At 34.7% G+C, this 12,914-nt stretch overlaps 2 protein-coding genes across 20 annotated transcripts in view; one reads left to right on the forward strand and one right to left on the reverse strand.

Moving 5' to 3' along the window:
• Positions 1 to 12,914, forward strand: part of LOC144315452 (uncharacterized) — a 91,275-nt gene that overhangs the window by 12,420 nt on the left and 65,941 nt on the right. Inside the window, exon 2 of one of the 19 annotated variants that reach the window (XM_077899992.1) lies at positions 8,228 to 8,356. The exons of the other annotated variants lie outside the window; for them this stretch is intronic. Within the exon in view, the coding sequence (XP_077756118.1) occupies positions 8,228 to 8,254 (27 nt within the window). The 3' untranslated portion in view covers positions 8,255 to 8,356. The remainder of the gene's footprint in view (positions 1 to 8,227; positions 8,357 to 12,914) is intronic. 19 annotated transcript variants of the gene reach the window in all.
• NDUFV2 (NADH:ubiquinone oxidoreductase core subunit V2) overlaps positions 1 to 12,914 on the reverse strand; it is a 33,883-nt gene that overhangs the window by 9,407 nt on the left and 11,562 nt on the right. The window contains exons 2-6 of the mRNA XM_077899994.1: positions 7,416 to 7,481; positions 5,917 to 5,979; positions 5,713 to 5,829; positions 2,390 to 2,558; positions 1,029 to 1,138 (exon numbers count right to left, since the gene is read on the reverse strand). Coding sequence (XP_077756120.1) covers positions 1,029 to 1,138; positions 2,390 to 2,558; positions 5,713 to 5,829; positions 5,917 to 5,979; positions 7,416 to 7,481 — 525 coding nt within the window. The remainder of the gene's footprint in view (positions 1 to 1,028; positions 1,139 to 2,389; positions 2,559 to 5,712; positions 5,830 to 5,916; positions 5,980 to 7,415; positions 7,482 to 12,914) is intronic.

The following is a 12,914-nucleotide window of genomic DNA, read 5'->3' on the forward strand; positions in this document are numbered from 1 at the left end:
CCAAACTTGTGAGATCCAGCTAGAGCAGTACTTAAAGAGTGGAATGATATCATCTCTAAAATTTTTAAAATAAGGAACATAATTATATATTAGTATGGCTGGATACATACACTCAAACAGTTTAAAAACATGTACAGGAAGAATACACTAAATTTATGATAGAGTTTATCTCTGAGAATGAAAGGAAAGGAAAAGGATTTTCGGGCATACTGGTGGTTTACCTGCACCTGTAGCTTACTTCTACAAATGATGATGATGATGATAATATTTGGGGCACCTGGGTAGCTCAGTGACTAAGCATCTCTCTTTGGCTCAGGGCATGACCCCAGGGTCCCGGGATCGAGTCCTACATCAGGCTCCCTGTGCTTCTCCCTCTGCCTGTGTCTCTGCCTCTCAGGAATAAATAAATAAAATCTTAAAAAAAAAAAATAAAACAACTAATAATAGTAAGTGTGGTAAAATCTCTGTTAAGTCATGGTGGTTCTTTTCTGTATTTCTATGTAAATTATTTTTCATAATTTAAAAGCTTTTAAATTGCCATTATCTCATAGAGTTAAACGCAAAAATGTTTAAAGATAATTTTTTAAAAACCTTCTGTGGACAACAATGGGAAGCTAAAATTGAAGGATTTTTATACAAAGCTTTTCAATTTGTTTTTTAATAAAACTTTGGAAAACAGGAAAAAAACCCTTCTGGATATTTATCCCAACAGTTTCTTCTTCTATTTTTTTAAGATTTTATTTACCCATTCGTAAGAGACAGGGAGAGAGAGAGAGAGGGAGGGAGGCAGAGATACAGGCAGAGGGAGAAGCAGGCTCCATGCAGGGAGCCTGATGTGGGACTTGATCCTGGGTCACCAGGATCACACCCTGGGCTGCAGGCGGTGCTAAACCGCTGCACCACTGGGGCTGCCCCCCAACAGTTTCTTCTAACTGAATAATTCAGATCGCAACATCTACAGGACAGGAAACCAAACATTTAAAATACTTAAATATGACATCACACTTTATATTAAATGGAATACTCACATAGTAGTTGTCATTTATTTGAACCATTGGTGCATTTACACAGGCCCCTAAACATTCCACCTCTATAAGAGTGAAAAGTTTATCAGGTGTAGTCTCCCCAACCTTTATTCCTAAAAATAAAAATGATCACTATAAGGACCAGTTTATATTTTAATCGCAGCATGGCTTAAGAAAACAACAAATTACAGAGGTATATAAAAAGTAAAAACATTAAGTTTCTTAAAACAACTCTGTATTCAAGGATTTAGGTGGACTTTTCCTTTAAAAACAATCAAGTTTCAGGGGACTCATCTCCAGTGTTTGCTGTTATACAGCAGTGTATCAGAATATACTATTTTCATTTTGATTGTGATAGTTAACCTACTAAAATCAGTCACACTGTCAGATTGACAAAGATTCAGAAAACTGCTAATGTCAAAGATCATTAAGACTACAAGGAAAACAGGTACTCTCATATCTTTAGGGAAGGTATTTTGGCAAAATACAATAAAATCTGACCCAACAATTCTACTTACAAACCACCTTGGTATACAACAAGACAAGTATGCAAAGATATGTATACATGAAACTATTTGCAGAATAACAATAGAAAAACAAGGCAGACATACATATGGAACAGCCAAAATAAAGCACAAAAAGCAAAAGACATGTGTGTGTTTTAAATAATGAAAATAAAACAACATAAAATCTAAAACTAATGATACCTAACTATTATCAGAATTTGCGATGGTGGGATTTTGATCAGACTTCAGCTTTGTTTTATATACTTCAGTACAGCCCTACTGTTTTTACAACATGCAAATACTTACTTTACATTCAGTAACAAGATTAAAATATACTTCTTTTTACTTCATTTGATATGTAGAGTTATAAATGCAGCAATGGCAGTTTTGTATGGAAAAATGCCTTTTTTAATTTTGTAAATGCCACTATAGTATATTTCAGATTTCCCTTTCTGAAGCATTCTTACTGGTCTCATATTTTATTTGTTCCAAGACTCATTTGGAAGAATACAACGACAGTACAGTCGCTTTTTTATGTACCACATGCTATTATTACACAATGAGTGAAACTTCATTTCTAAACAATGAAAACTTTAAAATCCTCAGAAGCTTTTCAAACACACTTAATGATTTCAGGGGGAAAAAAGTGAAAATTCAGCTTTGAGGCTTAGAACTAAGGAAAATTACAAAATAAGAACAAATAAAGATGGGCAACCACAGTAAGACAAATTTACTGGTGAAGTACAGATCAGATCCAGTAGGATGGGGCAAACGTTGGAAAACTCAGGTAGAAATGGGTCAAATACAGAAAGACAATCCTTTTTTCCATAAAAGTTATAAATACAATGTGTCCCGTACCAAGCTTTTTCTGAATGGCCTCCAGTATGCTGTCAGAGTTTCGAAGCATGCAAGGAGTAGTAGTGCAGACTTGAATGTGATATTTTCCAACTGGCTTTCGATTATACATTGTATAAAAAGTTGCTACTTCATATACTCTCATTGGAGGTACTTGTAAAACTTCTGCAACCTAAAATATTAGAAAATTTAAAAAATACAACATTTATTGAGATTTAGGTATGTTGTAAGCATAATTTCAATGTTGCTTTAATTTGGTAAAAGTGTAAAAGTTCTTCAAAAGCAGAAAATATACTTGTATTTGCGAGGTATAAGTCCCTCAGTTGTTGCAGACTCTACACTTCCCACACAAAGCCCAGAAGCTAGTGGTTATAGCACCTCCCTCATTTCATCCCATCTCTGCAAAAGGATATTTTCTCTAAATCTTTAAGTCCTTCAACTATTAAGAATTTCTACTTGGATCATTTCAATTCTTGTATTTTACAATTTAAAATTTCTAAATGGCAAAAACTTGGTGGCCAAACCCTAATAAATTAAATAACTGTATTTTTCAAATTTTTACCAAGTTTTTAAAAAAAACCTTGATTTTACTGGTGAGGTACAGTGCATGCAAATGGAATGGCAATACAAAAAAGGGGTGAGAATCAATGTTCACCTATTAGCCTGTATTGATTTACATATCTACACACTTATATATATATACACAAACCACACACACATACACATTTCTAACTCTCCAGAACAATTCAAAACACTACCTCTATTTCTAATCCCAACACTTTTCACAGAAATCTTATGGACTAATACTTCCCAACCCTTCACATCAAGGTATTTATAGTAAATATTTTTGACTGGGGTTCAGAACCAAGGGAATCATTATCTGAACAACTCTGAGAGTCAAGGGAAGTCTGTTAAGAAAAACAAGGTTGTTTTAGCTGTTTGCTAGGGACAGTACACATTTAGTCTATCATGACTAGCATCCTGGCTACAACTTTCCAGGTGATCTAACATTAATCTATCAGGTCATAAGATCTGATATCTGGCATTTTTTAAAATTATGCATATATCCATGTTTTGACATGAAAGAGGAGTTTGTGAAATGGCATTTCAGTTGACAAATATGTTCAGCTTTCTCATATTAGAGATTCTAAAGGATATGTATTCTCAAAACACATCTAATCATGGTTCACTTGTGAAAGATAAGTAGCTGTGTGCTAAATTTAATTTGGGGATACTAAACCAGGCATGTACCTCTGAATCTGGGAGCTCTCTCAAAACACACATGTTGAAGCCTTACCACTGATGCCTAACTTGAAAAAGCTCTCCTGGGGATGCTTCTGTGTATCTCTCTACACCTTAGTGATGGTTAAGGAACTACTGTGTGAGCTTCTGGATATTGTGGTTGGAAGGTTGGGTTTTTCTTGGGAGGGGCAGGCCAAAGAAACAGTAACACTAAAAGTCTCAAATATAAAAATGGAATCTTGATTCTATTCTCTGTATACTATCTCCTGCCTCTCACATATTACACATTCAATTCTAAATAGAGCAGGACAATATTTGTGAAATGTTTTCGTATTAATTCTCATTTATTTATTTCATTCTGCTAAGCTTGCCACTGAGCAAGACTTCCAACACATCTGCCATTATTAAAGACATGAATTTTGGAGACACCTGGTTTGGTCATACAGTAAAACATGCAACTTTTGTTCTCAGGGTTTTAAGCTTGGGCCTCATGTTGGGTGTAGAGATTACTTAAAAAAAAAAAAGAATCTTTAAAAATGTCAATTTTTGCAAAAAAAAAAAAAAAGCATCTATGAATAGAAACATACCTAAATCGTTATTTAGAAAGTTGGCTATTATAATATAAAAAACATGGTTAGTTGTATTTAGAAAAGCGATTTAGAAAACACCCAAAGAGCTCCATGATTTATTGGGGGAAAAAAACCACCTGACTATATTTTACTAAGTACAGTCCCAACCAAACTTGTTTTGCAACATTTTTCATAAACAATAATAGTAATGATGATAAAGGTCCTAAACCATGTTAGAATACTATACAAAGCAAATTAAGAGATATGAACAAAATCTAAAACCTGCCTATGGCATTCCATTAGATCAACTGAAGACATTCCTATTCTCTAAGAAAGATCATAATGGTCTAGTCTAATAGACCAAATAAAATTTAGAAAGTGAAAGAGAAATGAAGTATAGCAGAATATCTGCAACAGTCAGTCAAGTAGAAATTGGAATAGGAAATGGTTCGGTCCCAACTCTGTCACTTAGGGATCATAATTCGAAGAGATCTACCCTCGTTCAAAATCTTTACTGCACGTGAGGAAGTAAGTCCACAGGAAAATCAGATCTCTTAGCTTAGAGTCAGATGTATTTTCCATTATATCACACTGGATTATTATTTGTACAGTTCTCATTAAGAATCATATGGTTTTGGGACACCTGGGTGGCTCAGAAGTTGAGCGTCTGCCTTCAGCTGAGGCCGTAATTCCAGAGTGTCAGGATCAAGTCCTACATCGGGCTCCCTGCATGGAGCCTGCTTCTCCCTTTGCCTGTGTCTCTGCCTCTCTCTCTCCATGTCTCTCATGAATAAATAAAAAATTCTTTAAAAATAATCATATGGTTTTGTATGGCATTTAATAAACTATAACATAATACCACAAAAATATATTAATACGTGAATAAATGTGAAACGTGGATTACTGTTGAAACCACTATTAGAAAAAAAGTATTAAAAATATATATGAATAGATTAACTTCCTTTCAATGGGTCACCCCTACCATTTCTGTAGGTTGCTGATTATCAAGTGTAGGGAGCCATTATCAAGTGTTATAAATACTATGTTATAAATACTATGTATTATATAAATTTTTATTAAAACCTGTTGTCAAAGATGCAAAATAAAAGATTTGTATTAGCTGTGAACAGTTTCTTTTCTCTATCATTTTAGTATTTTTTTTCATTTTAGTATTTAACAACACATTAATTTTCAGAATACCTTGACAGCAAATTATACACATGCAGACTCTTTTATCTTTATTATGGCCATTTCTCTCAAAAAGGGAAAAAACAGAAAACTACTTTCCCTATAATGCCTTTCCTATTTTCTACAAGGATAAAAAGCTCTACCTTTATAGTTCTCCATGTTATTAAGAGAACCCACAAAAACACAAATTTGAGGAAACATAAATGATTAAAGGGTTCAAACTCCTAGATTCTGACATTAGTAACTCTCAGAGGAATTTCTACACAAGGAAGAAATTCAAATACAGTTTCTTCTCTTTTCAAACTAAGGCAAAAATGAATTTGGTACCTTGTTCATAGCAGAGATGGGCAGCCATCCATTCTGTCTCTGGGCTAAATCCAGGACTGGAAGCACAGCTGCTGCTTTATGTCCTTCTGGATAGTTTTTTATAATTGCCTCTATCCTCTGTATCAAAGAAAAAGCACATGTTTTGATATATCTGGAAGATATTAAATATTTCATAAATTAATCATAATGTTAATTTAGTCATACCTTATAGTTTTCTGGTGTGAAATCAAATGGAGTATCTGGGTTATTCTCAGGAGTATCTCTGTGCTATATAAAGGGAAAAAATGTTTTACAAAATTATCAAAGTTCCCTCAAAAGTGTGAATAACTGTATATTACTATACTACTGATCACTTTATCTCGTCACTTTAATTCTGACATTATATTAATCTATCCTTGCAACAAAAAGAATGGCTAGTTATTAAATACATTATTTGATGACTATGATTAACAAAGTAATGTTAACAGAATTCAAAATTTCAGAAAAGTTTTAGAAATCATTCTTTAATGATTAAGAGAACTAGCTTTAGGACCAAAATTTTTAAAAAGTGTTATCCACCTTGATTAGAGAATAGGATATTCTAATATAATTACCAAAACAAAAACAAACAAACAAAAAAAAACAAACTAAAACCAATCACTGGAAGACTTATAAAATTAAGGCACAAAATTGAGTGTGAACATAACATACATTGTTCCAAGAGTGTGTATCAGATTATCAAAAGGACCCACTACTTTAGGAAGGTACAAAAGCACCATGACTTCCCCATAACAGAAACTAGCCAATGGCAAGAAACTTTGTATCTTCTCCACAAAAAGAGCAGGCTCTTCAAAAACTGACAAGAAATGGTAGGTCAACAGGAAATCAAATGAGTCACACTGAGATTAACACTTACATCAATTAATGTTTAGTATGTATGGTGAACACAAAACTGAATCCCTTAATATGTTAACTCTCAAAAAGTTCTGCTTCTTCAAGGATATTTTTAAAAGAGGAAAAGAAAATGGAAACTTTGGACAACGATCTCAAATACGTGGCAAATACTTTTAGACAAACATAAAATATAAAGCAGGAATCTACTTATAGTATGCCTAACTCATTTATTAAGATTCAGCCTGATAAAACTCTAAATCATCCTACAAATCCACTTAAATTGCCTTTAAACAACATAAGATTAATCCCTGAAAACTGCACCTAATCACAGAAAGGAGACAGATACATTATCTTGTCTCTGAATTATACAGCTAAACTGGGATGGGAGTTCATGGACTTCTACCTGCAGTTAAACCCTGGAAACCAAAAATATAATGACAACTATTCATGTATTTACTATATTACTAAAATCCATGAGTTTCAAATTAGCTCTATTTTGGGATTCCCCAAGTTGCAGCCACACAATCTTTAGTCAGCCAATCTGACTGATTTTTAAGAACCCAAAGTGAGACTAGAAACCATTTTAGGGCTCTCAGCAATTTCACCAAAAAATAATGTAAATTCAGAGCTACCCTGATGTCAATTTAAATTTAAGAGGTTCAACTGTAATCATGAATCTTTTGAAATGTAATGATTCCATTAGCTATATTTAAATCACAATGGCCAGCTCTACCAAAGACATTGATGTTTAAGATATCTTGGATTGTTAAAATAGTTTTACCCAAATTTCCAAGTCTTTCTATTCTGAAGAAATTGGAGTAATTACTTACCACAAATAAGGCTCCTCCAGCTCCATTCTGTACAGCTGTCTTATGTAAGTTCCTTATATATCTTCCCTAAAATTTTAAGAAAGTTTAATAAATCTTAAGTCTTAAGAAATTTTTTAAGATCCGTAACTAAAAACAATAAAATCAACTTATATAAGTAAAAGACCATAGGAGATATGGTTTGATACACCCTGCCCATCTCTATTTCAGGAGAAGTATTAGGAAATGGTGTAAGGTTATTAACTTGCCTAAGATCACACAAGAGTTTGTGGAAGAACCAGATCCACAATCTGTATCTCCTAAGTTGTGTAGCCTTCTACTACACTCCTATAGGCATGCATTAGGAGAGCTGATATTCCATTATCTTATGACCTTTCACTTTTTTCTGAATCAAGTTGGATACCAGCTTTCATTTAATGTGGGCTTTCATAGACATGTTTTCATTCTGTACAAATGAGTCATATACTCTGCACAAATGAGTCAAGTGCATCCCCCTTTTCTTTATTGAATTAGTTTAGAAATTCCAGCCATAAAGTTTCAGAAAGCTGCTTATGAGGCTATACAGTGACCAAAGTCAATTGTTTCAGAAGGAATTCATTTGATTACTTTGTTGCATTTCATTTCTCTTTGCCCTGTTGCTCCCAACACTCTTACCCTCCCTGCCACTGCCAAAAGCAATTCGGCCACTATTCAGGAATCCTCTCATTTCTGAGTTTTACTAATCATATAACAGTAGAACACAAGATTAAACCAAGCATGGAACTAGCAAGTAAAAGCAGTGATATAACACAATTATGTATTTAATTTTTCCCTAGGTCCAAATATTTCAGTTGAAGAAATAAGTTTACATAAACATTTGTTTAATTAACAAGAAAAGATCCAAGTACAGAATGTGGGACATACAGAATGGCTAAAACTAACAAGTCAGAAGACAGCAGATGTTGGTGAGGATGCCGAGAAAGGGGAATCCTCTTACGCTGTTCGTGGGACTGCAAGCTGGTGCAGCCATTCTGGAAAACAGTATGGAGGTTCCTCAAAAAGTTGAAAATAGAGCTACACTACAACCCAGCAATTGCTCTACTAGCTATTTACCCCAAAGATATGAATATTGTGATCCAAAGGGGCACCCGCACCCCAATGTTTATAGCAGGAATGTCCACAATAGCCAAATTGGAAAGAGCCCAGGTGTCCACTGACAGACGACTAAAGACGTGGTATACAATGAAATACAACTACTCACCCATCAAAAAAAAAAAAAAAAAAAAAAAATTCTTGCCATTTGCAATGATATGGATGGAACTACTAGAGGGTATTATGCTAAGCAAAGTAAGTCAATCAGAGAAAGACAATTATGTGGTCTCACTCATATGTGGAATTTAAGAAACAAAACAGAAGATCATAGGGGAGGGGAGGGAAAAATAAAACGAAATCAGAGAGAGAGAGAAACCATAAGAGACTCTTAATCATAGGAAACAAACAGGGTCACTAGAGGAGGGGGTGAGGAGATGGAGTAACGGGGTGACAGATGGAAGGGCACCTGATGTAGTGAGCACTGGGTCTTATATAAGACTGATGTATCACTGAACTCTACCTCTGAAACTAATAATACATTATATGTTAATTGAATTCAAATTTTAAAAAATTTAAAAATAAGAATGCTAGACATGGCTATAAAATACGGTAATATAAAAAAAATACGGTAATATCTGTTTCAGGATAATAGGACAAGGAGGGAGAATTTGAACAGCTAGTGGTAAACGGGGCTTTAACTCATTTTTGTTTTCTTTCTTGGGCAGCAAAAGGAACACAGTGTTTATCCTTTCTGTTTTGCATCTTAAACACATAAACATTTAAAAGAAAAAAACAAAACACACCAAGGAGATTGTTTAGGTTCTTGTACTTTTATTCGATTCTCCCAAACTGGGCAGCCCCGGTGGCTCAGCAGTTTAGCGCCGCCTTCAGTCCAGGGTGTGATCCTGGAGACCCAGGATTGAGTCCCAGGTCAGGCTCCCTGCATGGATCTTGCTTCTCTCTGCCTCGATCTGTGTGTCTCTCATGAATAAATAAATAAAATCTTTAAAAAAACACACACACACAAAAATTCTCCCAAAATGCTTCAGGGTCAATCTAAGAATTAAATACAAGTTTTTGCTTATATTCCTGATTTGCCTGTCCAGAACCAAGACGGAGATAAACATAAAACTAAGGGCATAGTTCCCAAATAATACTGTTAAAAACAAACAAAACAGACCAGCATAAAGCTTTGAAAAATTAACTGAAACTAAAATTTAGAAGATAATTCCTGCATCACTTCAGCGGAGATTTTTTTGTCATCAAAGAACATTTTTACTGAGTAACATTAGTGAATTACTTAATTATACTCTGAGAATGAAAGATTTCATAATAAAGAATTAATTTAAGAGAATGGAAAGCATCCAGTCTCCTCTTATCCTAACTTCTGAACCCTAACATTGTTTACTTTACTGGCTCTTTACCTACTTCCTCAGGGTAGGCTGTCCTCAGGGCTCAGCTCTGTCCTAGGTTTTCTCCATAGATTTTTTTTTTTTTTTTGCCCCTTAGAGTTTATTCATTCTTAAATATTAACTCCATGCTAATGACTCCTGAATCTTATACACATTTGATGACAAAAAATTAACAGCCTGAAAAGATCATAAACACATATAAATTATTGAGAAAAATGAATAAATAGGAACAGAAATGTCAGAATATAACTGTTAATGAACTAACTAGTAATTTAAAACATACATGTTTAGGGGGCTTGAATGGCTCAGTTGGTTAAGTGACTGCCTTTTGCTCAGGTTTTGATCCCAGGATCCTGGGATGGAGCACGGCATTGGACTCCCTGCTCAGTAGAGAGTCTGCTTCTCACTCCCTGCTCATGCTCACTCTCTCTTGCACATAATTTTTTTTAATGCATTTTTAAATGAGATATTTCCAGCTATCAAATTAGCACTTTTTTTTTTAAGGATAAAAATTCTGCTGAGTGTATGAAGAGGTAGGTATGCTTACACATTAAGTAAAAACTGATTTAGCCTTCAAGGAGAACAAACTGACAACGGTTTATAGACAGACTAAAGAAAGTTTCCATCTTTTAACTTGGTAATTCTACTTCTAGAATTTTATTGTAAACAATAGTATAAAAAGAGGATAAAGGTTTATTATACAGAAATATATTCTCTGTAATGTTATAGAAAAACACAAGCAACCAAAAGCCCAGGGACGCCTGGGTAGCTCAGCGGTTGGGCATCTGACTTTGGCTCAGGGTATGATCTCGGATCCAGGATCGAGTCCCACATCGGGCTCCATGCATGAAGCCTGCTGCTCACTCTGCCTGTGTTTCTGCCTCTCTCTCTCTCTGTCTCTCATGAATAAATAAATAAAACCTTAAAAAAAAAAAAGCCCAAATTAGGAAGGTTTTAAGTAAATATTAATAATTCCAATAAAAATCATATTATAAAGCTGCCAAAAATTGTATTTCCTAAAGAATGACACTGAAAGATGTATTCATGCCACAATCATAACTGGAAAATATCAGAGTTAAATAAACCAAAAAAGCATAAACTACTATCCCAATTATATTCAATATAGATATTAATGAAAAGACTGGAAAGGCCATAACTTTAAGTGCCTATTTCCATTATGATGTTAACAAGATTGTAAGGGATTCTTATTTTCATAGTTTCTTCTATTTTTCTCTATTTTCCATGCTTCCTATTCAGCATGGATTAACTGACAAACAAAAAAATCTTATTTAAAACAAAACATTCATCGTGGTGCCTAGGTGGCTCAGTCAGCTAAGTGCAAGACTCCTGACTTCAGCTCAGGTCATCTCAGGGTCCTGGGATTGAGGCCCAGGTCAAGCTCCACTCTTAGAGGGGAATCTACTTGAGGATTCTCTTCCTCTGCTCTTCTGCTCATGCGAGCATATAATCTCTCAAACAAATAAATCTTAAAAAATAGTAAAACAAAACATTCAAGTACAAAATGAAACTTAACACCATTACTCTTAATCCTATTTATCTTTCCAACTTCCCTATTATGACCAAATTAAACACCACCAATCTCTAAGTTAAAATCGCTTCTTCAGTTTTGGGTTAATATTTGATCCCTTCCTCATTATTCCAGTATCTGCCACATAACTTTACTTAAAATGAAAAATACAGGAAAAAAGTGAAAAATACAGAGATAATCTTGAAAACTGGTCTCTGGGGCTATGTAGCTATATATATTGGAAAAGTTATTTTGAAGCACTCTCTGGCTGACCTGTAGTTCCGGATATGTACATGAGCTTATATGCAAATACAGACACAGACACTTCTAACCAAAATTATGTGCTTTAAAGTCCAAATCACTGAAAACACACTACTGATTGAGAATAGTCAGAAAAAAAAACAGCTAAGCCCTAGAAAAAAATGCTGGAGTTTCAGATTTAAAAAAATTTTAATTTGGGTTTAGATCACCACTATCTGCTTACTAACGTGACTTTGCACAAGTCACTTAATTTTCTTAAGTCTCAACTTCTGCACCTATAAAACAGGGTTGTTTACTTACTAGGGTGTTTTGAGGCTCAAATAATAGTTTCTCTGAAGGCACTATATAACCTATTAGAGCATCATTACATCTGCTTAGCTGACATGGGGATAAAACATTTAATAACTGAAAAATGGGAGATTTAAATAACTGCACTTTAAGAACAGATTTTATTTTTAAAGATTTTATTTATTCATGAGAGACACAGAGAGAGAGAGAGAGAGAGAGAGAGAGGCAGAGACAGAGGCAGAGAGAGCAGGAGACTCCATGCAGGGAGCCCGACATGGGACTCGATCCTGGGACACCAGGGTCACACCCTAGGCTGAAGGCAGACGCTCAACCGCTGAGCCATCCAGACGTTCCTTAAGAACAGATTTTAAAACTGCGCTTTGTTAGCTGACTCTAAGAGTCACTGCCATATTGTCATAAAGAACAGATTAGTGAGAGCTTCCTGAATTTCCACATAATTTTTATTATTTATATCCATATATAATCCATATATTATATATATCCATATATATATATAAGACCATCAATTTTTCTGATGAAAGTATATTAGACGGTTAAAAAATACTATTTCTCCTTTCTCATCACTGAAATTAGCCTATAAATTTTTTTTTACTTAAATTTGGAGAGGAAGAAGTAGTAGTGCTGGCAGACAATTTTCCATGAGTGTCAGTTTCTGCACATCTCTGCACAGGAGCAGAGGCACTAGCCACTGACAGTTCTTGTTCCAGACTGTCTTTTCAAGGATTTCTGTAGAGTATCTCCCTCTCAGGCTAAGGTTGAGCAAGTTCTCTTGCAACTGGGATTGGGTTCCTCAGTTGTGATGCATAGCATTCACCCAGGCTGCTCCATCTCACTCCCATGGGATGTGAGGGTGAAGGGGAATCAATTCGAACATGAAGCTTATGCTACCCTCCTATGGCCTGAGTAATAAAATCCTCTGTC

This window comes from Canis aureus, chromosome 6 (assembly GCF_053574225.1).
Source record: "Canis aureus isolate CA01 chromosome 6, VMU_Caureus_v.1.0, whole genome shotgun sequence".
NCBI lineage: Eukaryota > Metazoa > Chordata > Mammalia > Carnivora > Canidae > Canis > Canis aureus.